The sequence below is a fragment of the Ovis canadensis genome, chromosome Y (genome assembly GCF_042477335.2).
Source record: "Ovis canadensis isolate MfBH-ARS-UI-01 breed Bighorn chromosome Y, ARS-UI_OviCan_v2, whole genome shotgun sequence".
NCBI lineage: Eukaryota > Metazoa > Chordata > Mammalia > Artiodactyla > Bovidae > Ovis > Ovis canadensis.
The window spans coordinates 7,586,673-7,611,780 of NC_091271.1; the positions used below are offsets into that span (position 1 = coordinate 7,586,673).

The 25,108-nt window shown below is 42.0% G+C and overlaps 1 protein-coding gene across 1 annotated transcript in view; it reads right to left on the minus strand.

Annotated features, from left to right (window-relative positions):
* Nucleotides 1-3,099: 3,099 nt before the first annotated feature.
* Nucleotides 3,100-25,108, minus strand: part of LOC138431424 (U2 small nuclear ribonucleoprotein auxiliary factor 35 kDa subunit-related protein 2) — an 82,432-nt gene continuing 60,423 nt past the window's right edge. Inside the window, exon 12 of the mRNA XM_070289554.1 lies at nucleotides 3,100-3,673. Coding sequence (XP_070145655.1) covers nucleotides 3,660-3,673 — 14 coding nt within the window. The 3' untranslated portion in view covers nucleotides 3,100-3,659. The remainder of the gene's footprint in view (nucleotides 3,674-25,108) is intronic.

The window sequence follows — 25,108 nt, forward strand, 5'->3', positions numbered from 1 at the left end:
ACTTTCACTTTTCACTTTCATGCATTGAAGAAGAAAATGGCAACCCACTCCAGTGTTCTGGCCTGGAGAGTCCCAGGGACAGGGGAGCCTGGTGGGGTGCCATCTATGGGGTCTCACAGAGTCAGACACGACTGAAGCAACTTAGCAGCAGCAGCAGCAACACAGTCTTACCGCTTTGTTCTCCCTTATTAGAGAAAAACTGTTACTACATTGTATTTCTAATCAGAACTACCAATTGCACTTTTTTCCCCCGAAACACTCATAAGTACACTTATTATGAAACTAATCTTACCTCACGTACAAGATCAGGGGCAGCAGCCAAGAGTGACAAGCTGCGACGGTGCAGGAACAGCAGAGAGGAGCTACCCCATGTCAGAGGTCAGGGGCGGTAGCCAAGAGTGCCAGGCTGCAACAGCACAGGAGCAGCCAAGAGGAGCTACCCAATGTCCAAGGGCAGGGGCTGCAATGGGGAGGAGCAACCCCATGTCCAAGGAGCAGTGGCTGCGGGCACAGGAGGGCCTAGAGGAGCTATTCCACGTATAAGGTCAGGAGGGACAGCGGTGAGGAGATACCCCTCGTCCAAGGTAAGGAGCAGGGGCTGCGATTTGCTGCAGAGATACCCCATGTCCAAGGTAAGAGAAACCCAAGTAAGATGGTAGGTGTTGCAAGAGGGCATCAGAGGGCAGACACACTAAAACCATAATCACAGAAAGCTAGTCAATCTAATCACAACCAGTCCATTCTGAAGGAGATCAGCCCTGGGATTTCTTTGGAGGGAATGATGCTAAAGCTGAAACTCCAGTACTTTGGCCACCTCATGCGAAGAGTTGACTCATTGGAAAAGACTCTGATGCTGGGAGGGATTGGGGGCAGGAGAAGAAGGGGACGACAGAGGATGAGATGGCTGGATGGCATCACTGCTTCGAAGGACGTGAATCTGAGTGAACTCCAGGAGTTGGTGATGGACAGGGAGGCCTGGCGTGCTGTGATTCATGCGGTCACAGAGTCAGATACAACTGAGCAACTCTACTGAATTGAACTGAACTGAACTAAACTGAACTGAACTGAATATTATAAAATAAATGCAAGGAGGACTTGATAGCAAGAGGAGTTTCATAAACTCTCTCCACAGCAAATAAATTATATTGTTGAAATATACAGATTACTATTAATTCAACTTTATCTTCTTTAAATTTTTTTTCAGTGAAGCAACATGCATGAAGCTTGTAATACTTCAGAGTTATTTTCTGTCCTGTTCCCACTTTATTCCAGAAACTATATCATAAACTTCATGTTTCAGTTGTGTCTGTCCTCTTAAACTCTAAAACTTCACCTAAGTTTGCATCTACATCAAAGTCCATTACAGGTTTATTGTTTTTCAAAGTACTTTATGTATTTATCTTTCATGAAGCACAATCTGTTAACTTTTAAAATGTAAATCAGATAATGTTATACTCACGAACAGCTGCATTCTCCAGGAAATTTCTATTGTCACCATAATAAAATCCAAGCTCTCAAATGAGGTCTACAATGTCTCATATGATCTGTTATCTCATTTAAGATCATGTTACCAGACTCAAGTTATAGCAACCTTTGTTTGCTTCCATTAAGTTTCTTGAAGATCACAAGTTCCTATTTCAGGGCTTTTGATTCGAGTATTCTCTCAATACTGGATGTATTTCCACCAGTGTTTCCATTGGTGGTTGTATCCTTATTATAACTGAATTATCTGTTCATTCATCACTGTTTCAAGAGATTTATTTCTAACAATAGAATCTAAAGTGCCCCATAATCACAATCCCTTTTCATAACCACAGTTGCCTGAATGATTTATTTCTTCACCATTTTTTATATGTACATTACCTTTACCACCTTTACCCCCTACAGTGTACACCTGTAGCACCTACACCAGTGGTTCCACCTACAGCAGTACTACAGTGTAAACTCTATGAGAGCAGAAACCTTGTTCAATCATAATTATCAAAAACTCTCAAGACTGCAATTTTATGCTTTTTAAAACCCATGAAATTTACTTATTACTGTTGCATGAATCTCAGATGAAGATATGAGACACACATGGAGCACTTCTTTTTCAGAAATATTTTTTTGCCCACTCACATCAGAACAGGCAACGAAATCTTTGTATTTTCTCTTGTTTTCCAAGTCTCATGGATATTAAAGTGGAGCATCCTTCAAAACTGTTATCACCAGAGGATTTATTAGCTTTCAAAAAGGTTTTTCACACTAAAAGAGGCAGGATTCCAAAATGCAGTACATTTTGAGACTGATGTTACACAAGTACCTAGAGGGTATAAAAAGATTCACACTTGCATAGTGAAACTTTGGGGGTGCAGCCTTCTGAAATTGGTTTAAAAATATGTCTAGGACCCAAGTAAAGGACACTGGTTGGGGTTTTACCGTGTTAGGGAGTGAGGCTGATGGGGTTTGCATGGTAGGGATTTGCTGATATCAAAGGAGGTAGTAAATTGCTTCAATACACCCAGAATAGACACAAAGGAGAGATGAATCTATAAATTGTCAGCAGGCAAACATTTTTAAAAAGCAAAACAAAAATACCACAAGACTTTTGTGGTAGTTCAGATGGTAAACAATCTGTATGCAATGCAGGAGACCTGGGCTGGATCACTGGGTCAAGAAAATCCCCTGGAGCAAGAAATGGCTACCTGCTCCAAGATTCTTGCCTGGAGAATCCCATGTACAGACGAGCCTGGTGGGCTACGGTCCATGGGGTCACAAACAGCTGGACATGACTGTGCAACTAACACACACACATACAAACATCAAAAAATGGACTAGTCATCTTCCCTACTGATCCAGTAGTTAAGATTCTGTCTGTCAATGCAGGAAACCCAGGATCCCACATGACTTGGAGGCAACTAAGCCTGTGCACCACAACTCACCCTGTGATCTAGGGTCCAGAAATCACAACTACAGAAGCTGACATACCTAGAGCCTATGCTTCACAACAAAAGAAGCCACCACAATGAGAAGCCCATACACTGAAACTAGAAAGTAGTCCGTGCTTGCCAAAACTACAGAAAACCAATCACAATAAAGACCAAGCACAGCCAAAAATAATAAATTTTTTAAAAAGTTTTAATGTGTAAAGTGACACATTAGGCCAGTGAACCTAACGATATTTTCAGGACAATCTGTCCAAATGCAAAAGAATACACTTTCTTCCCAAGTATATGCAGAACATTCTGCACAACAGACCACATCTTGGGTTACAGATGAAGTCTCAGTACATTTAAGAAAATTGAAATCATGTCAAGTATCTTTTTTGACCAGAATGCTATGAGAGTACATATCAATTACAGAAAAAAAACTGTAAAATCTCAAACATATGGAGCTTAAACAGTATGTTTCTAAATAAAAACAAGTTACTGAAGAAATAAAAATGAAAAGGATATACTTCAACAACCCACTCCAGTAGTCTTGCCTGGAAAATCCCATGGACGAAGAAGCATGGTAGGGTACAGTCCATGGGGTTGCAAAGAGTCGGACACGACTGAGCCACTTCACTTTTTCACTTCATTTGAAGCTCTGGGCCTTCTCAGTCTGGGTGATTTTCTTCTTCCTCAGGTTTTTAGCCATTATTTCATCAAATAATCTTTCTGTTCCATTCTTCTTTTCTTCTACTGTGAGACTCCTGTGATTTAAATATTGGTATATTTGCTTAATATTGTGCCGTAAGTCCCATAAGCTAGCTCACTCTTCACATTCTTTTTTCCTATAACACTGTCTTCGAGGTATTGATTATTTCTTCCACTATCTGCTTTGAATCTGTCAAGTGTATTTTTTTAGTTCAATTCTTATATTCTTGAACTCAGTGATTTCTATTTTTATATGAATTTTATTTATTTATTTTTGACTATGCTGGGTATTCATTGCTATGTGTGGAGTTTCTCTAGCTGCAGTGGGTGAGGGCTACTCTCAAATTGTGTGTGGGCTTCTTTTTTATGATCATGTTTTAGTTGACTAAAAATGATATTAATTTAAATGATTATTCTCTTTAAGCCTTTTTAAACATTTTGAAATGAACAAGAGGACCATTTTACTATACTCTTTCGGTTTCCAAGGATAGCAACCATAGTTCTAATATAATTTGTGAAAAATATTCTGAGATAAAGCATACCTGTCCATTTTGATGAAAACTTGAAAAAAGTTTTGGTACTTGCGTACTTTGGTACTCTGTTAGGTCAAAGACTAACAGCCATTGTATCTGTTTATCTATGTAAGTAGAATTTTAAACAACTGTATCTTAATATGCTGATAAACTTTTAGATAGAGAAGGGAAAAAATGGAGATTGTTATTCTAATTCCCCAATAAGTTTCCTCCAGTTTTTAGAAAGCATATGCAGTTCAATATACCAGCTGGGATTTCAAAATACTAGAACGATTACAATGCTTATTAATAGCAATATGCAAAACAGTAGAAATAAAAAATAAAATGAGTAACTTCATACTATAAAATGAAACAAGGCACTTTTGACAACTATATGCAAAGCTGAAATAAACATGTTTTTCATAAAGCAGACTCACAGGGTTCTAGGAGAATTTTGTAAAAGGTGAAACAGTGAAGGTACTATATAATTCTTTTCCCTAATACCATTGGGCTTCTCCTGTTGCTGAAATGGGCTCTGGGTACACTGGCTTGATAGCTGCGGTACACTTGTTTAGTTGCTCCCTGAGGTATGTTGAATCTTCCTGGACCAGGGATAGTCCTGTGTCTCCTGCATCAGCAGACAGACTCTTTATCACTGAGCTACCAGGGAAGCTCTATTGGTACTTTCATTTCTTGTATTTTCTGTCTCTCCACTATAGTTCTCGTTGTGTTTTCCCACTCTTCTAAGTTCACTGAACATCTTCATAATCATTATTTTGAAGTGCTTTTTTAAATTATAGCTTTTCTTTTTTTCAAATTTTAAACTATTTTGTATTGGGGTACTGGTTGGCTCTCCTTGCAGTCCAAGGGACTCTCAAGAATCTTCCCTAATACCACAGTTCAAAACCATTATCTGCTCAGCTTTCTTCACAGTCCAACTCTCACATCCATACACGACCACTGGAAAACCATAGCGTTGACTAGATGGACCTTTGTTGGCAAAGTTATGTCTCTGCTTTTGAATATGCTATCTAGGTTGGTCATAACTTCCAAGGAGTAACCGTCTTTTAATTTCATGGCTGCAGTCACCATCTGCAGTGATTTTAGAGCCCCCAAAAATAAAGTATGACACTGTTTCCACTGTTTCCCCATCTATTTGCCATGAAGTGATGAGACCGGATGCCATGATCTTCGTTTTCTGAATGTTGAGCTTTAAGTATTTCCTAAAGGAGATCAGTCCTGGGTGTTCATTGGAAGGACTGATGCTGAAGCTGAAACTCCAATACTTTGGCCACCTCATGCCAAGAGTTGACTCATTATAAAAGACCCTGATGCTGGGAGGGATTGGGGGCAGGAGCAGAATGGGACAACAGAGGATAACATGGTTGGATGGCATCACCGACTTGATGGACATGAGTTTGGATAAACTCCGGGAGCTGGTGATGGACAGGGAGGCCTGGTGTTGGTCGCAGAGTCGGACATGACTGAGCGACTGAAATGAAATGAACTGAACTGAACTGACAGTCAATTAACAATGTTAATTGTTAAAAATGATAATGTCAGGTGGACAGTGAAAGGACTCAGCCATATATATACATGTATCCCTTCTCCCCCAAACTCTTCTCTCATTCAGGCTGCCACATAACACTGAGCAGAGTGCCCTGTGCTATACAGTAGGTCTCTGTTAGTTATCCATTTTAAATATAGAAATCTGTACATGATCTTCCCAAAGTCTTTGTCAGGTAAATTTCTTATCTCTGTTTCATTAAGGATTTTTTTGCCTCACTTTGTTTGGAACAATTTCTCTGTACCTTCATTTTTTTTCCTTAACTCTTTGTGCTAGTTTTTATGCATTAGATAAATCAATTAGCACTCCTGGTCTAGAGAGAATGTCCTTGTATGGGAGTTGAAAATTCATTGTTTAAACTTACACTAACTCTTGTTTGGCTCGCAGACATTTGTGATGTTCAAGTAGCCTATTTTATTTTTCATAGCTCCCCATAACTGAGAGTATGCCAAGGCCAGAATCCCAAAAGGGAAGATCTCAGCCAGCACATAGTTGCAGGCTGTCTGGGAGTCAGACCTTAAGGAAAGAGTTTTTAAAGTATTTGTTTTTGTTGTTGTTGTTATTTGGTAACTAAGTCAGATCTGACTCTTAGTGACCTGTGAACTACAGCATGCCAGGCTCCTCTGTCCTCCACTTTCTCCCAGAGTTTGCTCAATGGGCATGAGCCCATTGAGCTGGTGATGCCATTCAACCATCACATCATTGGTCACCTCCTTCTTCTTTTGCCTTTTGCCTGGGTTTTCTTACCTTCCTTCTCTCTGCCCATACCCCTTCCCAATAAAGTCTCTTGCTTTGTCAACAGATGCAAAGAGCCAACTCACCAAAAAAGATCCTGATGCTGGGAAACACTAAAGGCAAAAGGAGAAGTGCTACATCACTTCAATCATATCCGACTCTCTGCAACCCTGTGGACTCTAGCCTGCCAGCCTCCTCTTTTCATGGGATTTTCCAGGCAAAGACACCAGAGTAGGTTGCCATTTCCTCCTCCAGAGGATCTTCCCAACCCAGAGGTTGAACCCACCTCTCTGATGTCTCCTGCAGTGGAATGCAGGGTTTGTTTTTTTTTTACCACTAGTGCCACCTGGGAAGCCCAAAAGAAGAGGTTGTTATATTCCTAGTTTTAATTTCTCCATAGTGGCTGTATCAATTTGCATTCCCACCATCGGGGCAAAAGGGTTTCCTTTTCTGTACATGCTCCCCAGCATTTATTGTTTGTAGATTTTTTGATAATGGATTTTGATACCCCACTTAAATTGAAACTATAAATTGAAAAAGACACATGCACTGCTATGTTCACCGCAGCACTATTTACAATAGCCAGGACATGGAAGTAACCTAGATGTCCATCGACAGATGAATGGATAATGAAGTTATGGTACATAACATAAAATGGACACATTTGACTCAGTTCTAATAAGGTGGACAAACCTAGAGGCTATTACACAGAGAGAAGTCAGAAGGAGAAAAACAAATATCGTATATTAGCATATATATGCGAAATCTAAACAGATAGTACTGATGAACCTATCTACAGGGCAGCAATGGAAATGCAGACATACAGAACACACTTGTGGACACAGGAGAAGCAGAGGGTGGGATAAATGCAGAGAAAAATATTGAAACATACAGTATCATGTGTAAAACAGATAGCTAGTGGGAATATACTGTATGATGCAGGGAGCTCAAACCTGATGCTCTGTGACAAACTAGGGAGTGGGATGGGAGGGGAGGTGAAAGGAGGAAGGGAGGTTCAAGAAGAAGAGGATGCATGTATAACTGCTGTCTGATTTATTCAATCAACATGGCAGATTCATATGGACATATGGAAAAACCAACACAACATTGAGAAGCAATTATCTTCCAATTAAAATAAATTTTAAAATTTAATATATAAACATATTTTTAAAGCTTATATTTTTAAAAAAAGAGGTATAAAAGGGTGGCAGAGGATGAATCAATTAGATAGCATCGCTGACTCAAAGGACATGAATTTGAGCAAATTCCAGAAGACTGTAGAAAATAGAAGAGGCTCTGCATGCTGGAGGGGATTGCAGAGTTAGACACAACTTAGCGATTAAACAACACATCTATAACTAAGTTTACTTTTCTCAAAACTAATCTGACACTAGATAATTTACATTCTGCATCTTTCACCTTCTAACTCTGTATGAGCTATACTCTACACCCACTATTCTTAACTCTATGCTAATTACTTCCTGTACCTGGCATTTACCTTTACCAAGTTGCCTTTGCAGCCAGTCCTTGTAATTTATTTTAATTTCAGAAAGAAGGCTGCAGTACAATAGACCAAACACAAATGGACCTAGTTACTGGGCTACTTATGACTGATCTCTAGTGCCCTTGGCCAGCAAAGTCTTCAGTGGGGCTTGGTTCCTAGCCAGAGACTGAGGTTGGGTCATAGCAGTAAAAGCACCAGATCCTAAGCACTATATCAGTCATCAATGACAAGGGTCCTGACCCTTTCACTTAGCAGAAAAGAATTTCCATTAAGACAGAATGTAAAGAAGCAAGTAAAGTATTTATTAGGAGGAAAAAGGGTATAGTACATGCACACAGGCAGCATATGGGCAGATTCAGAGCGTGAGTCCCTGATTTGCATCAGCGTGGCAGGTTAAATCATTTAAAAGTGGCATTTCTTTTGGTTTTTCCTTTGGCCAGACATTATGATTTGCCTGGTTCACAGTCCCCATTTGCTATATCTCAGGATCCTCCCATGTTAGCACAGGCATCTCTTAGCCAAGATGGATTTTACCACAAAGGTGTCTGGGTAGAATATCCCTTGCCTTGATTCTCCTTTAGCCTCCAAGGAGCATTTTCTGTGCATGTTGGTCAAGGGGTCTTTTGACTTCACGGTCAAGTGGACTATGCAGGGAACAGCCTCCTTTCTTAATTGCCCTGCTGTTCTTGTCTTGGACTTCTGGGCAATAGAGAATGAATCTCCAATTGCTCTACCCTGGGTGTCCCAACTTTTCCAGTAGTCATGTATGGATGTGAAAATTGAACTATAAATAAAGCTGAGCAGCAAAGAACTGATGCATTTGAACTGCAGTATTGGAGAAGACTCTTGAGAGTTGCTTGAACTGCAAAGAGATCCAAACAGTTCATCCTAAAAGAAATCAGCCCTGAATATTCATCAGAAGGACCAAGGCTTAAACTGAAGCTTCAGTACTTTGTCCACCTGAAGCAAAGAACTGACTCATTGGAAAAGACCCTAATGCTGGGAAAGATTGAAGGCAGGAGCAGAAGGGGACAACAGAGGATGAGATGGTTTGCTGGCATCACCAGCTCGATGGACATGAGTTTGAGTAAACTCCAGGAGTTGGTGATAGTCAGGGAGGCCTGGCATGCTGCAGTCCATGGGGTCACAAAGAGTTGGACTGAACGACTGAACTGAACTAGGGGGCCCAACTACCTTCTGCTTCTTGACTGTTTTGAAACAATGCAAGAAGATGACTGCAAGATTCTTACTTCTCTGTTCCTTATCACATATCCTAGACTGGGAGCACCATATATAAAGTCCCTTGGTTCCCCTGGCAAGGGAAGCGGGGAAATATTTCTTGATGCACTAACTTGCTGTGTTCTCCTCTCTGCTGGTTGAGCATTAAAGCCATCTTTCTATTTCCTCCAAACACTTTCTCTCATTTTTCATTTCCTTTGATGGGTTAAAAAGCCAAGATTTTGACAATAACACTATGACATACAAACACATTTTTTGTTTCCTTTGTAGGAACTTAAGTGGCTGCATAAGAGCATCTGACGTGAAAACAATCAACTGTTGAAAGGCTATGGGGTGCAACTTTCCCCAGCTTATTCTTTGCAACTTGGACAACATAATTCATCCATTCTTCCATCCAAAAAAAATTATATTCGAGGCATTCAGTTCAGTTCAGTTGCTCAGTCACGTCCAACTCATTGCAACTCCATGAACCACAGCACACAAGGCCTCCCTATCCATCACCAACTCCTGGAGTCCACCCAAACCCATGTCCATTGAATTGGTGATGCCATCCAACCATCTTACCCTCTGTTGTCCCCTTTTCCCCCTGCCCCCAATCTTTCCCAGCATCAGGTTCCTTTGCAGTGAGTCAGCTCTTCACATCAGGTGGCCAACATATTGGAGTTTCACCTTCAATATCAGTCCTTCCAATGAACACCCAGAACTGATCTTTATGATGGACTGGCTGGATCTCCTTGCAGTCCAAGGGACTCTCAAGTGTCTGCTCCAATACCACAGTTCAAAACCATCCATTCTTCAGCACTCGCTTTCTTTATAGCTCAATTATCACATCCATAAATGACTACTAGAAAAACCATAGCCTTGATTAGATGGACCTTTGTTGGCAAAGTAATGTCTCTGCTTTTTAAATTGCTGTCTAGGTTGGTCATAACTTTCTTTCCAAGGAGTAAACATCTTTCAATTTCATGGCTGCAATCACCATCTGCAGTGAATTTGGAGCCTAGAAAAATAAAGTCAGCCCCTGTTTCCACTGTTTCCCCACCTATTTGCCATAATGTGATGGGACTGGATGCCCTGACCTTTGTTTTCTAAATGTTGAGCTTTAAGCTAACTTTTTGACTCTCCTCTTTCACTTTCATCAAGAGGCTTTTTAGCTCTTCTTCACCTTCTGCCATAAAGGTGGTATCATCTGCATATCTGAGGTTATTGATATTTCTCCCAGCAATCTTGATTCCAGCTTGTGCTTCTTCCAGCCCAGCTTTTCTCATGATGTACTCTGCATGTAAGTTAAATAATTAGGGTGACAACATACAGCCTTGACATACTCCTTTTCTTATTTGGAGCCAGTATATTGTACCATGTTCAGTTCTAATTGTTGATTCCTGACCTGCACACAGATTTCTCAAGAGGCAGTTCGATAGTCTGGTATTCCCATCTCCTTCTCTTTCAGAATTTTCCACAGTTTATTGTGATCCATGCAGTCAGAGGCTTTGGCATAGTCAATAAAGCAGAAATAGATATTTTTCAGGAACTCTTGCTTTTTCAATGATCCAGTGATGTTGGCAATTTGATCTCTGGTTCCTCTGCCTTTTCTAAAACCAGCTTGATCAGGAAGTTCATGGTTCACATATTGCTGAAGCCTGGCTTGGAGAATTTTGAGCATTACTTTACTAGCACGTGAGATGAGTGCAATTGTGCGGTAGTTTGAGCATTCTTTTGCATTGCCTTTTTTGGGATTGGAATGAAAACTGACCTTTTCCAGTCCTGTGGCCACTGCTGAGCTTTCCCAATTTGCTGGCATATTAAGTGCAGCACTTTCATAGCATCATCTTTAAGGATTTGAAATAGCTCTACTGGAATTCCATCACCTCCACTAGCTTTGTTCATAGTGATGCTTCCTAAGGCCCACTTGACTTCACATTCCAGGATGTCTGGCTCTAGGTGAGTGATCACACCATCATGATTAACTGGGTCCTAAAGATCTTTTTTGTATAGATCTTCTGTGTATACTTGCCACCTCTTCTTAATATTTTCTACTGCTGTTAGGTCCATACCATTTCTGTCCTTTCTTGAGCCCATCTTTGCATGAAATGTTCCCCTAGTATTTTTCATTTTCTTGAAGAGATCACTAGTCTTTCCCATTCTATTGTTTCCCCCTATTTCTTTGCATTGATCACTGAGGAAGGCTTTCTTATCTCTCCTTGCTATTCTTTGGAACTCTGCATTCAGATGTTTATATCTTTTCTTTTCTCCTTTGCTTTTCGCTTCTCATCTTTTCACAGCTATTTGTAAGGCCTCCTCAGTCATTTTGCCTTTTTGCATTTCTATTTCTTGGGGATGGTCTTGATTCCTGTCTCCTGTACAATGTCCTAAACCTCCATCCATAGTTCATCAGGCACTGTGTCTATCAGATCTAGTCCCTTAAATCTATTTCTCACTTCTACTGTATAATCATAAGGGATTTGATTTAGGTCATACCTGAATGGTATAGTGGTTTCAAACCCCACTTTCTTCAATTCAAGTCTTAATTTGGCAATAAGGAATTCATGAGCTGAGCCACAGGCAGCTCCCGGTATTGTTTTTGCTGACAGTGTCAAGCTTCTCCATCTTTGGCTGCAAAGGATATAATCAATCTGATTTTGGTGTTTGCCGGAGTCCAGCTCTGGCAGCCAGGAATCAGCCAGAAGGGGTGAGCAATGTAGGTGGATGATGATATAGCCTCTGACACATAGTAGGGAACTACATGTTTATTTCAAGCTTCAGGTTATCTTTTATACTTTGACAAAAGCATTAGGTCAGAGATTTGACATTTTCAGTTTCCCCATCCAGATTTATTGTCTCCAGAAATCATTCTTGCCCTACAAACAGAGTTCCTGCCTCAGAGATTCTCTCAGGATCGGCTTTACTATCTATTATCTACTGTCTCTTAGTATGTGTCCTATACTTAACTTGTGATTACACTGTAACTCATGCCACATTCCTCAGTTTAGTTCTTGTCTTTCTAAATCCTGTTTGCCCCTAGCATCTTAAGATCACTATCTCCTAAAAAGGCTTCTAACTATTCTTAATTATTCCTAAACCCTAAACTCAGCAAACTTCTTTTGCCATAAATATTTATTCACAAACAGGTCTCAGAAAACAATCCTTCCCATGGCCTCAAGCTGCGGCCTATGTGCTCATCCTGGGACATTGTTTGTAAAGATCCTTGAACAAATGTCAATGGTTACTTTATAGGTTATTTTCTGGGCACAACTGCTGAAGGCTTTGTGCTTTCTCATGCTTCTCTCAAGCACCTTAATATTCTTTCCAGCCAACTCAACCAAAGAAAGGAAAGAACAACTCAGAGTCACAAGACCTAACTCCTTCATCCCGGGGCCGTGCCTGCTAGGTGAGGACAGGGGGTTGGGGCCGTGACTCCATTTTGTAATGCCTAACGTGGCTCCCAATAGGTGTTGGCTATCTGGTGATATCCATGTGTAGAGCTTTCTGTTGTGTTGTTGGAAGAGGGTGTTTGCTATGATGAGTGTGTTCTCTTGGCAAAACTATATTAGTCTTTGCCCAGCTTCATTCTGTACTCCAATCCCAAATTTGCCTGTTACTCCAGATGTTTCTTGACTTCCTACCTCAGCTGTGCTTTGCTGGAGCAGTCATAAAAAGACATCCCATGTCCAAGAGAAACCCAAGTAAGATGGTAGGTGCTGAGAGAGGGCATCAGTGGGCAGACAGACTGAGACCACAATCACAAACAACTAGCCAATCTGATCATACGACCACAGCCTTGCCTAACTCAATGGAACTAAGCCATGCTGTGTGGGGTCATCTGAAATGGATGGGTCATGATGGAGAGGTCTGACAAAATATTGTTCACTGGAGAAGGGAATGGCAAACCACTTCAGTATTCCTGCCTTGAGAACCCCATGAACAGTTTGAAAAAGCAAAAAGATAGAACACTGAAAGATGAAATCCTGAGGTTGGTAGGTGCCCAATATGCTACTGAAGATTGGTGGAGAGATAACTCCAGAAAAAATGAAGGGATGGAGCCAAAGCAAAAGCAACACTCAGTTGTGGATGGGACTGGTGATAGAAGCAAGGTCCAGTGATATAATGGGCAATATTTCATAGGAACCTGGAAAGTTAGGTCCATGAATCAGGGCAAGTTGAAAGTGGTCAAACAGGAGATGGCAAGAGTGAACGTCGACATTCTAGGAATCCGCGAACTAAGATGGACTGGAATGGTTCAATTTAACTCAGATGACCATTATATCTACTACTGTGGGCAGGAATCACATAGGAGAAACGGAGTAGCCATCATAGTCAACAAGAGAGTCTGAAATGTAGTACTTGGATGCAATCTCAAAAACAACAGAATGATCTCTATTTGTTTCCAAGGCAAGCCATTGAACACCACAGTAATCTAAGTCTATGCCCCAACCAGTAATGCTGAAGAAGCTGAAGCTGAATGGTTCTGTGAAGACCTACAAGACCTTTCTAGGCATTATGCTCAGCATTATAGCTTTCAACTGGGGCTTCCCAGGTGGCACTAGTGGTAAAGAATCCACCTGCCAATGCAGGAGACTTAAAAAAGACTGGGGTTCAATCCCTGGGTTGGGAAGATCCCCTGGAGGAGGGCATGGCAACCCAGTCCAGTATTCTTTTTTTTTTTTTTTTATTAATTGGAGGCTAATTACTTTACAATGTTGCAGTGGTTTTTGCCATACATTGACATGAATCAGCCATGGGTGTACATGTGTTCCCCATCCTGAAACCCCAACCACCTCCCTCCCCATCCCATCCTTCAGGGTCATCCCAGTACACCAGCTTTGAGTGCCCTATTTCATGGATCAAACTTGGACTGGTCATCTACTGCACATATGGTAAAACACATTCCAATGCTATTCTCTCAAATTATCCCACCCTTGCCTTCTCCCACAGCATCCGAACATCTGTTCTTTATATCTGTGTCGCTTTTGCTATCTCACATGTAGGGGTTATTACTCTTTCTAAATTCCATTTACTTGCATTAATATGCTATATTGGTTAATATACTGTTTTTCTTTCTGACTTACTTCACTTTGGATAATAGGCTCCAGTTTTATCTATCCCATTAGAGCTGATGAAATGCATTTTTCTTAATAGCTGAGTAATAGTCCATTGTGTACAGGTACCACAACTTTCTTATCTATTTGTCTGCCGATAGACGTCTAGGTTGCTTCCAGTTCAGTTCAGTTCAATTCAGTCGCTCAGTCGTGTCCGACTCTTTGCAACCCCATGAATTGTAGCACACCAGGCCTCCCTGTCCATCACCAACTCCTGGAGTTCTCTAAGACTCACGTCCATCAACTCAGTGAGGCCATCCAGCCATCTCATCCTCTGTCGTCCCCTTCTCCTCCTGCCCTCAATCCCTCCCAGCATCAGAGTCTTTTCCAATGAGTCAACTCTTTGCATGAGGTGGCCAAAATACTGGCGTTTCAGCTTTAGCATCATTTCTTCCAAAGAAATCCCAGGGCTGATCTCCTTCAGAATGGACTGGTTGGATCTCCTTGCAGTCCAAAGGGACTCTCAAGAGTCCCCTCCAACACCACAGTTCAAAAGCATCAATTCTTTGGCACTCAGCCTTCTTCACAGTCCAACTCTCACATCCATACATGACCACTGGAAAAACCATAGCCTTGACCTTAGTCGGCAAAGTAATGTCTCTGCTTTTGAATATGCTATCTAGGTTGGTCATAACTTTCCTTCCAAGGAGTAAGCGTCTTTTAATTTCATGGCTGCAATCACCACCTGCAGTGATTTTGGAGCCCCCCCAAATAAAGTCTGACACTGTTTCTACTGTTTCCCCATCTATTTGCCATGAAGTGATGGGACCGGATGCCATGATCTTTGATTTCTGAATGTTGAGCTTTAGGCCAAATTTTCACTCTCCACTTTCACTTTCATCAAGAGATTGCTTCCATGTCCTAGCTATTGTAAACAGTGCTACAATAAACATCAGGGTACACATGTGTCTTTCAGTTCTGGTTTCCTCAGTGTATATGACCAGCAGTGGTACTGCTGGCTTGCATGGCAGTTTTATTTCTAGTTTTTCAAGGAATCTCCACACTGTTCTTTCTGCACAGTGGCTGTACTAGTTCTCATTGCCACCAACAGTGTACGAGAGTTCCCTTTTCTCCACTCCTTTCCCTTTTCTCCCCTCCAGCGTTTATCATTTATATACTTTTCAACAGCAGCCATTCTGACCAGCATGAGAGGGTACCTCATTGTGGTTTTGATATACATTTGTCTGATAATGCCCACTCCAGTATTCTTGCCCAGAGAATCCAAGGAACAGAAGAGCCTAATGGTCTACAGTTCACTAGGTGGCAAACAGTGAGACAGAATCTAAGTAACTTGGTGCATAGGCATACTGTTTAATCAAACTATAATTTTATAGTACTTGTTAATCAACTCATATTTGTTTTATACTGTATCTATTAGAATAGCCAGGGTTACTCTACCCCATGTAGTTCACCATTAAAAGGGGATCTCTTAAGGGCTCACTGTTGCTGGAAGAAACCATTTCCAGCTCAAGTGGTCTGGATTCCAGTTCTCACTGCTGTGACTTTCGGTACAGTTGTGTCTTGTCTAGTCTTTAGTCACTCAGATCAGCTCAGTTCAGTCGCTCAGTCGTGTTCGGCTCTTTGCAACCCCTTGAATTGCAGCACGCCAGGCCTGTCCATCACCGACTCCCGGAGTTCACTCAGACTCACTTCTGTCAAGTCAGTGATAACCATCCAGCCATCTCATCCTCTGTCGTCCCCTTCTCCTCCTGCCCCCAATCCCTCGCAGCGTCAGTCTTTTCCAATGAGTCAACTCTTTGCATGAGGTGGCCAAAGTATCGGAGTTTCAGCTTTAGCATCACTCCTTCCAAAGAAATCCCAGGGCTCATCTCCCTCAGAATGGACTGGTTGGATCTCCTTGCAGTCCAAGGGACTCTCAAGAGTCTTCTCCAACACCACAGCTCAAAAGCATCAATTCTTTAGTCACTCAGTTGTGTCCAACTCTTTGCGACCCCGTGGACAGCAGCCCCGCAGGCTCCTCTGTCCATGGGGATTCTCTAGGCAAGAATACTGGAGTGAGTTGCCATTTCCTTCTTCAGGGGCATCTTCCCGACCCAGGGATCCTTCCAGGCTCTGGAGCAGTTGAAAGGAGAGCTACTTCACTTTACTTTCACTTTCACTTTGCGTAGACAGCAGGCCAATCAGGTTCTTGCAGTGAATGGAGACCTGCGCTGATCCCGCTGCAGGCTTGCTACCAGAGGGAGGCTTTTAGCAAGCCGCCCACCGTGCCCCTACCCTCTCCGCGTTAAGCCTTCCCTTGGCTAACCGTGTCCCTGTACCACAACAACATGGCTTGTCTTCCTCAGCTCTGAGACAGGGGCTTCCCTTCAGACCCTCTGTCCGCCCAGTCCCGCCGTCCCCAAGCCTCAGACAGTGGTAAAGTCCTGGGAAGAGAGCTGAAGCACAGAGAATGGAGAACGACGAGGGACGGTCGCCCTAGCCCGACACTGCCCCGCGAGCACTGGGACGATCCTACACCCCACGCCTGCCAGCCACCCCGCCACTGGGGCACCAAGGCCCGAAACTCACTTCTCTTCGTGTCCGCACACCTCTCCATTCTGCGCCGCACCCCGGAGTGCAACAGCCCCGTGGCACCTGTGGTTTGAGAATCGCCTTAAGTTTCACCGGGCATTTGGGGGAGGGAGGACTTTTGGCCACTGTCTGCCCCGCTACTTCCCTGTCACGACGATTAGGCTCCATAGGTCAGTGATAGAGTGTGGCCCCATGGGGTGGCGGGCAGGCATCAGCCAAGGTCTGACCAAGGAAATCTGGCCTTGAACCCTGGTCGCTGCGCTGCTGAGCCCGTTATTTTTAATACCAATCTCCAGGAATTGAGGCGCGTTGACATTTGCAACAAAATCGGATGGTTGGGATAAATATTCCTTACAGTAGCGAAACTTCCATGCAAGTAAAAAATTTATGTTACAGAAAGTAAACTATTCCTCCTATAAAGTTTGTCTGCTGTGGGTCTCGGTGAATACAGAACTCTGCTGTGCTTAGTTCCATATCCTACTTTGCCTAAGCAAATCTGAATCCTCCCCCTTTCCCATCTCCTCCCAGGTGGTTCAGACAGTAAAGAATCCACCTGCAATGCAGGAGACACAGGTACGATCCCTCCATGGAGAAGACCCCTTGGGGCAACCCACTCCAGTATTCTTGCCTGGAGAATAGGCAAGACAGAGGAGCCTGGTAGGCTAAAGTCCATAGGGTGGCAAAGAATGGGACACTACCAAGTGACTAACACACACCACCCTTCTCTCTTCTCCCTTCGCTCTTCTTCCCTCTCCATCCCCTTCCACACTTCTCTTTTCCTGGTTTTTTTGATACCTTACTGGTTGCAGCATCTTAATATCTAGAAATTCAGAGTCTCTTCTTTTCCAGATTCTGCTAACTGCTTTCATTTGCATCTTGGCTCCTAAACTTTTTACCAACTTTTTCAAAGTACATGCTGTGCAGCACTTCAAACCAAAAAAAAAAAAAAAATGCGTATTTTCTGCCGCTTAATCGTTTTAAGTGAGATACAATTAGCATCCTTAAGGCAATTTTAATAAAGCTAAATTGTCAAATCATAACATTTCCAAGTATCTTGTTAATATTTTTGGATTGTTCTAATAACTGCGGCAATTTCTTTGTGACTCTACAGGTTTAGGACTCATTTCAGTTTACATAAGTTGTAAATCTTTCCTCCCCTTGTTCACATATAAGGTAATCTGATGAATACAAATGTTAAGCTAAAGGTTTGCTGGCAATACCACATTTAAAGAAACTTTTATATAGTTATGACAGAGAAGGCAATGGCACCCCACTCCAGTACTCTTGCCTGGAGAATCCCATGGATGGAGGAGCCTGGTGGGTTGCAGTCCATGAGGTCACTAAGAGTCAGAGAGAACAGAGCGACTTCACTTTCACTTTCCACTTTCATGCATTGGAGAAGGAAATGGCAACCCACTCCAGTGTTCTTGCCTGGAGAATCCCAGGGGTGGGGGAGCTGGATGGGCTGCCATCTATGGAGTCACACAGAGTTGGACACGACTGAAGCGACTTAGCAGCAGCATATAGTTATGAGGAACTTAAGTTTTTTTAAAAAAGAATACTTAAATTTTATCATTAAATAATATTTGTAAATTTAAAATTGTAATTAAGAAGATATTTTTAAAAGATAGCAAGAATACATGGAAGACCTGTACAAAAAAGACATTCATGACCCAGATAACCACAATGGTGTGATCACTCACCTAGAGCTGTTGCAAGAAGGAGGACCCATTCCAGGGCCTGAAACTGGGCTCTTGTCTAACACTAGGAAATGAATTGTCTGAGGAGACACATGTCCTGACAAAGCAAGAGATTTTATTGGGAAAGGGCACCCGGGTGGAGAACAGTATGGTAAGGGAACCCAAGAGAACTGCTCTGCTGCGTTGGTTGCAGTCTCGGGTTTCTTGATGAAGGGATTAGTTTCTGGGTGGTCTTTGGCCAATCATTCTAATTAAGGGTCTTTCCTGGTCGCGCACGCATAGCTCAGCCAAGACGGATAATAGCGAGAGGGATTCGGGGAAGTGGACAGACAACCGGTGTCTCCTTTTGACCTTTCCTGAATTCTTCCAGTTGGTGGTAGCATATTAGTTCCATATTCCTTACCAGGATCTCCTGTCGTAAAAAACTCATGCAAATGGTTACTACGGTGCCTGGCCAGGGTGGGCGGTTTCAATCAGTGTGCTTCCCCTAACAGAGCCAGACATCCTGGAGTCAGAAGCCAAGTAGACCTTAGGAAGCATCACTAGGAACAAAGGTAGTGTAGGTGATGGAATTACTGCTGAGTTATTTCAGATCCTAAAAGATGATATTAATGTGCTGCAACTCAATATACCAGCAAATTTGAAAACTCAGCAGTGGACACAGGACTGGAAAAGGTCAGTTTTTATTCCAATCCCAAAGAAAGGCAATGCCAGAGAATGTTCAAACTACCACACAATTGCATTCATCTCACATGCTAGTAAAGTAATACTCAAACTTCTCCAAGCCAGGCTTCAACAGCACAAGAACCAAGAACTTCCAGATGTATAAGCCGGATTTAGAAAAGGCAGAGGAATCAGAGATCAAATTGCCAACATCCCCTAGATCACTGAAAAAGCAAGAGAGCTCCAGAAAAGCAAGAGAGCTTTCTGCTTTATTGTCTATGCCAAAGCCTTTGACTCTGTGGATCACAATAAACTGTGGAAAAATTCTTAAAGAGATGGGCATACCAGATCACCTTATCTGCCTCCTGAGAAATCAGTATGCAGGGTAAGAAGCAACAGTTAGAAACAGACATGAAACAAATTGGGAAAGAAGTACATCAAGGCTGTATGTTGTCACCCTGCTTATTTAATTTATATACAGAGTACATCATGAGAAATGCTGAGGTGGATGAAGCACAAGCTGGAATCAAGACTGACGAGAAAATATCAATAACTTCAGATAGGCAGAAAACAGCATCCTTATTGCAGAAGTGAAGAGGAACTGAACAGCCTCTTGATAAAAGTGTAAGAGGAGAGTGAAAAAAACTGGCTTAAAACTCAACGTGGAGAAAATGAAGATCCTGGCATCTGGTCCCATCACTTCATGGCTAATTGATGGGGAAACAGTGGAAACAGTGACAGACTTTATTTTGAGGGGCTCCAAATCACTGCAGAAGATGCCTGTAGCTATGAAATTAAAAGACACTTGCTCCTTGGAAGAAAAGCTATAATCAACCTAGAAAGAACATCAAAAAACAAAGACATTACTTTGCCAACAAAGGTCCATCCAGTCAAAGCTATGATTTTTCCAGTAGTCACGTATGGATATGAGAGTTGGACCATAAAGAAAACTGAGCGGTGAAGAATTAATGCATTTGAACTTCTTGGGGAAGACTCTGGGAGTCCCTTGGACTGCAAGGAGATCCAACCAGTCCATCCTAAAAGAAATCAGTCCTGAATATTCATCAGAAGGACTGATGTTCAAGCTGAAACTACAATACACTGGCCACCTGATGTGAAGAGCTGATTCACTGGAAAAGACTCTGATGCTGGGAAAGATTGAAGGTGGGAGGAGAAGGGGATGACAGAGGTAAGATGTTTAGATGGCATCACCGATTCAATGGACATGAGTTTGAGTAAACTCTGGGAGTTGGTGATGGACAGGGAGGTCTGGCGTGCTGCAGTCCATGGGGTTGCAAAGAGTCAGACACGACTGAGAGACTGAACTGAACTGATGCTTTTCAAAATTTCCTGTTAGGAAGATTTACTCCTCTTTTTTATGGGCTTCCCTGGTAACTCAGCTGGTATAGAATCTGGCTGCAATGCAGGAAACCCTGATTCAATTCCTAAGTTGGGAAGACTCCCTGGAGAAGGGATAGGCTACCCACTCCTGCAATTTGGGGCTTCTCTGATGGCTCAGACAGTAAAGAATCCACCTGCAATGTGAAGCCCTAGGTTCGATCTCTGGGTTTGGAAGATCCCCTGGAAAAGCATTCTTCCCCACTCTAGCATCCTCACTCCAGCATTGTTGCCTGGAGAATCCCCATGGACAGAGCAGTTTGGCGGTCTACAGTCCATGGGGTCACAGAGTCAGACATGACATTTACTTTATAAGCATTGTGTTTTTAGGTACTTGTGATTTGAAAATGAATTGCATTAAATCAATGACTTATTAGTAATGTAATGCTATTTTTAACCAAGAGTTAAGGTTGATTTACCCTTCTTAGATTTTATTCACCACCTTATATTGGATAACCATTTGTTTGCTTCCTTTAGTTTAAATATAATTATAAATATAATCATTATTATTCTTTTCAGGTATGTGAATTTGATGTCATCTCTAATTTTGAGGAGGCTTATTTTATTTTGCATGAGTTTCTTTTGCAGAGAGGAAGTTCAGGAAATCGAAGAAAAATGTCCTACAAGCAGTTGAGCTGGCATATCTACTGCAAGAGGTAAGCTGCTATTGGTTTTCATTAGCAGGACTAACATGTTTTGCTCTTTTTAGAAAAGTCATAGTTATCATTCTCATAGTTTCATATACTACACAGAAGCATAGTTCCCATGGAGTATTCAGGTCCAGGTTATTTACTTAGTGTAATATATGTTCATTCACATCAACACAGTTATCTATAGGTTATATATTTTAAAGATGATGTATCAGTAAGTTTCTATTCTTTTGCTTGTTTTTAGCACTCCAGAAAGCAATAACAATTATAGCAGGCAGACTACTTCAAAAACTGTATCCATTGCTGTGTAGTTACTTAAGAAAAAACATTCTTTTCTTAGTGTAGATACTGAAGACTTTGACCATGGAATAATGGCATTTCACTTAAAAGTAGTTCATATTTTCACTATCTAGTAAGTGTGAATGTGGCCAAACTGAATAAAGGAATGATTAGGTCCCACATTGGATATCCCCAGAATTCATTAGCTCATTGCTCAAAGTTGTGTGTAATTAGAAATTTGTGAATTACTTATTTCGGGAATTTTTCATTTAATTATATTTGAACTGTGGTTCAGACAAGGGCTATTGTAATTTGCTGTTGAATTATGTTTGAAAATATTTGTCAAGGATTTCAAAGTCAGTATTTGCAAGGATAATGGTCTGTAATTTTCTTACAGTATTGTTTCTCTCTAGTATTAATGAAATACTGACCTACAGACTGCTTTTGGAAATATTTTCTTCTCCTCAATTTTTTTTAAGAGTTTGAGGAATACTTTTAATTTTCAGTTGAACTTACCAGTGAAGATGGCAGGTACTTGACTTATCTCAGCTGGGAAGTTTAGACTACTGATTTTGTCTCCTTACTAGCTACCTCTGTTCAATTTTTTTTTCTTTAGGATTCAGTATTAACAGATTGTGTGTTTCAAGGAATATATCCATTTCACTTCATTATCCAATTTGTTGACAATTTATTCATATTGTTCTTTTACAGTGCTTTTTCATTTCTGATTAACAGTTGTGTAATGTCTTTTCAATTCTGATTTTAGTTATTTGAATCTTTTTTTATTTTTTCTTAATCAGTATAGGTAAATATTTGTCAGTGTTGATCTTGTAAAAGAACCAACTCTTGATTTCATTGATTTTCTGTTCTCTGTTTGCTGTGGAATTAGCAAAATACTGACCCAGCAGAACACTTGGAAGTATTTTCTCCTCTGAGTCTACCTTTTATATTTTCTCCATACACTCAATTATGACTTTAAGTTTGTTCTTTTCTTTGTTCTTTAAAGTATATTTAGATTGGAGGTTTTTTAATTTCCTTTTTTCTTTCATAGAAATATTTACAGCTATTAATTTGAATGTTGGTATTCTTTTTATTACAACCCATAAGTTTTCTTAATGTTGTATTTTTATTTTTTCAAGATATTTTTTAGTTTCTCCTGTAATCTGTGGTGTTGGAGGAGACTCTTGAGAGCCCCCTGGACTGCAAGGAGATCCAACCAGTCCATTCTAAAGGAGATCAGTCCTGAGTGTTCATTGGAAGGACTGATGTTGAAGCTGAAACTCCAATACTTTGGCCACCTGATGCAAACAGCTGACTCATTTGAATAGACCCTGATGCTGGGAAACATTGAGGGCAGGAGGAGGAGACGACAGAGGATGAGATGGCTGGATGGCATCACCGACTCAACAGACATGAGTTTGGGGAAACTTCGGGAGTTGGTGATGATCATGGTGGCCTGGCATGCTGTGGTTCATGGGGTCACAAAGAGTTGGGCACAACTGAGAGACTGTACTAAACTTGTGATTTCCCATTTGATTTGCTGGCTGTTTAAGAGGCTGTCCCTTAATTCCTGTATTTTTAGGATTATTTTTATTTTCTTCTGCTGTTGATTTTAGTTTTGATTCATTTTGATAGGAAACATTATGTTGCATGATTTTGACTTTTTAATATATTATAAGACTGTTTTTTGGTAATCTAACATAATATTCTGTAATGAAGAATGGCCTAATGGCCTAGAGTGTTTATTTTAAGCCTTGAATCTACTAATTGATCTTTAACCTGATTGCTTTAACCATTGTTGAATGCAGGATCTTGAAGTGTTCTCCCATCATAATAGGACTCTTTCTTTCTTCATTCTGTCAGTGTTTGCTGCATGTATTTAGGGGCACTTGTTAGTACCAAACAGGCGCCATGACAGGTTTCAGGGGGCCAAGGTAGGCCTAAGTCTCCTTCACAGAGGGGCTGAGTTATTGCCAAGGAGGAGCTGAGATCATCCTCCGCCGGCACCAGAACTCGACCAATCAGTATGCTCCCTATAGCCTGGTCTGTGCCAATCAGGACGGGGATAGAAATCTTCTAAGAAAGCCCGCGCACCAGAAAATCTAGCCAATTAGTAGATGCAAAGAAACCCTTGTAACCAATCCAACTTTGCCAATTCCCTGTCTTTGTCCTAAACCTGTAAATACTACTGTAATATGGGGCTTGGGGCTCTGGCCTTTTTCCACTGTGTTGGATGTAGCCAGGGCCCTGGCTCGAGCTAGTAATAAATTCCCTTTTTGTGTTTGCATTGCCATGGATGTCTTGTTCTCTCAGCTGTGGGGACTTGGACCGCGGGCATAACATTTGGGGGCTCATCCGGGATCCCTTGACTGAGAAGAACAACACCTTCCAGGCATAAGGGAAGCCTCACTAGGAGGAAATATATCTGGATGCTGGCATCAGGTCAGGGGCCGAAAGAGTCGCCCAGCCAGCGTAAGTCCAAGGCCCAGCATTCGAGCTGGAAGGCAGCTGGTTCTGTGAGCCGTTCTGTAAAGGAACGGGGGAAAATATCTCCCCCGACCCTGAGTCTGGTGGGCAGTGGACACCCTTCGGTAAGGTAACTTTGGGGAACAGGACAGCAGCAACCCGGGATAAACCTAGTTCAGTGTTTTTGGCTGATATTTGTTGGTCTACTGTCTGTCGCTTGTCTTTGTGTGCCAGCAGTGTGCTTGCTGTTTGTGCGTTTATTGTGGGTGTTGCCGTCATGGGTCAAAGTTATTCTACACCGCTATCTGTAATGACTGACCATTTTTCCGATTTTAAGTCCAAGGCTCAGAATCTATCAATGCTAGTAAAGAAGAGCAAGGTAAAAACTTAATGCTCATCTGAGTGGCCGACATTTGAGGTTGGCTGACCGCCAGAATGAACTTTTAGCCTGCTGGTCATCCAGGCTGTTAAAGAAAAAATAATGGCTCCTGACCCTCAGGGCCATCCGGACCAAGCTCCTTACATCCTGGTCTGGGAAAATCTAGTAGAAGACCCTCCTGTCTGGGTGAAACCCTTTATTCACAATCCCCCCAGTGCTTCTGTTCCACAGGTCCTGGTCATGGAGACCTCTAAGGAAGAAGACGACCGGGAGGAACGGGAGAGCCGGAAGAAACCGATACTCCAGGATTCTTCTCTATACCCTAGCCTGATTGATTTAGACACTGAAATCTCGCCTCCCCCATATATCCTGCCACCCTTGCTCCCGCAGGTACCTCAGGTGTCCTCCGGAGACAAAAGGGGGAACTCAGAACCCTCAGCTCTGCAGCAGAAGAGGGGGCCAGCCCAGGGAACTCTCGGAAGGACCCAAGGGGGCAGAGACTCGTCTGACTACGGGAGCCAAGAGGCCCTTCCGTCCACCGTTCAAGCGCTTCCTGTCCAGGTCGGGCTGGCAAATCCAGACGGGGAATGGAATAATCAATATTGGCCTTTCTCTACCAGTAACTTATATAACTGGAAAGCTCAAACTCCCTCTTTTTCTGAAAAACCCCAAGGCCTTATTGATCTTTTAGACACTATCCTGTTTACTTACAATCCTACTTGGGATGACTGCCAGCAGCTGTTACAGGTGCTTTTCATCACGGAGGAACGG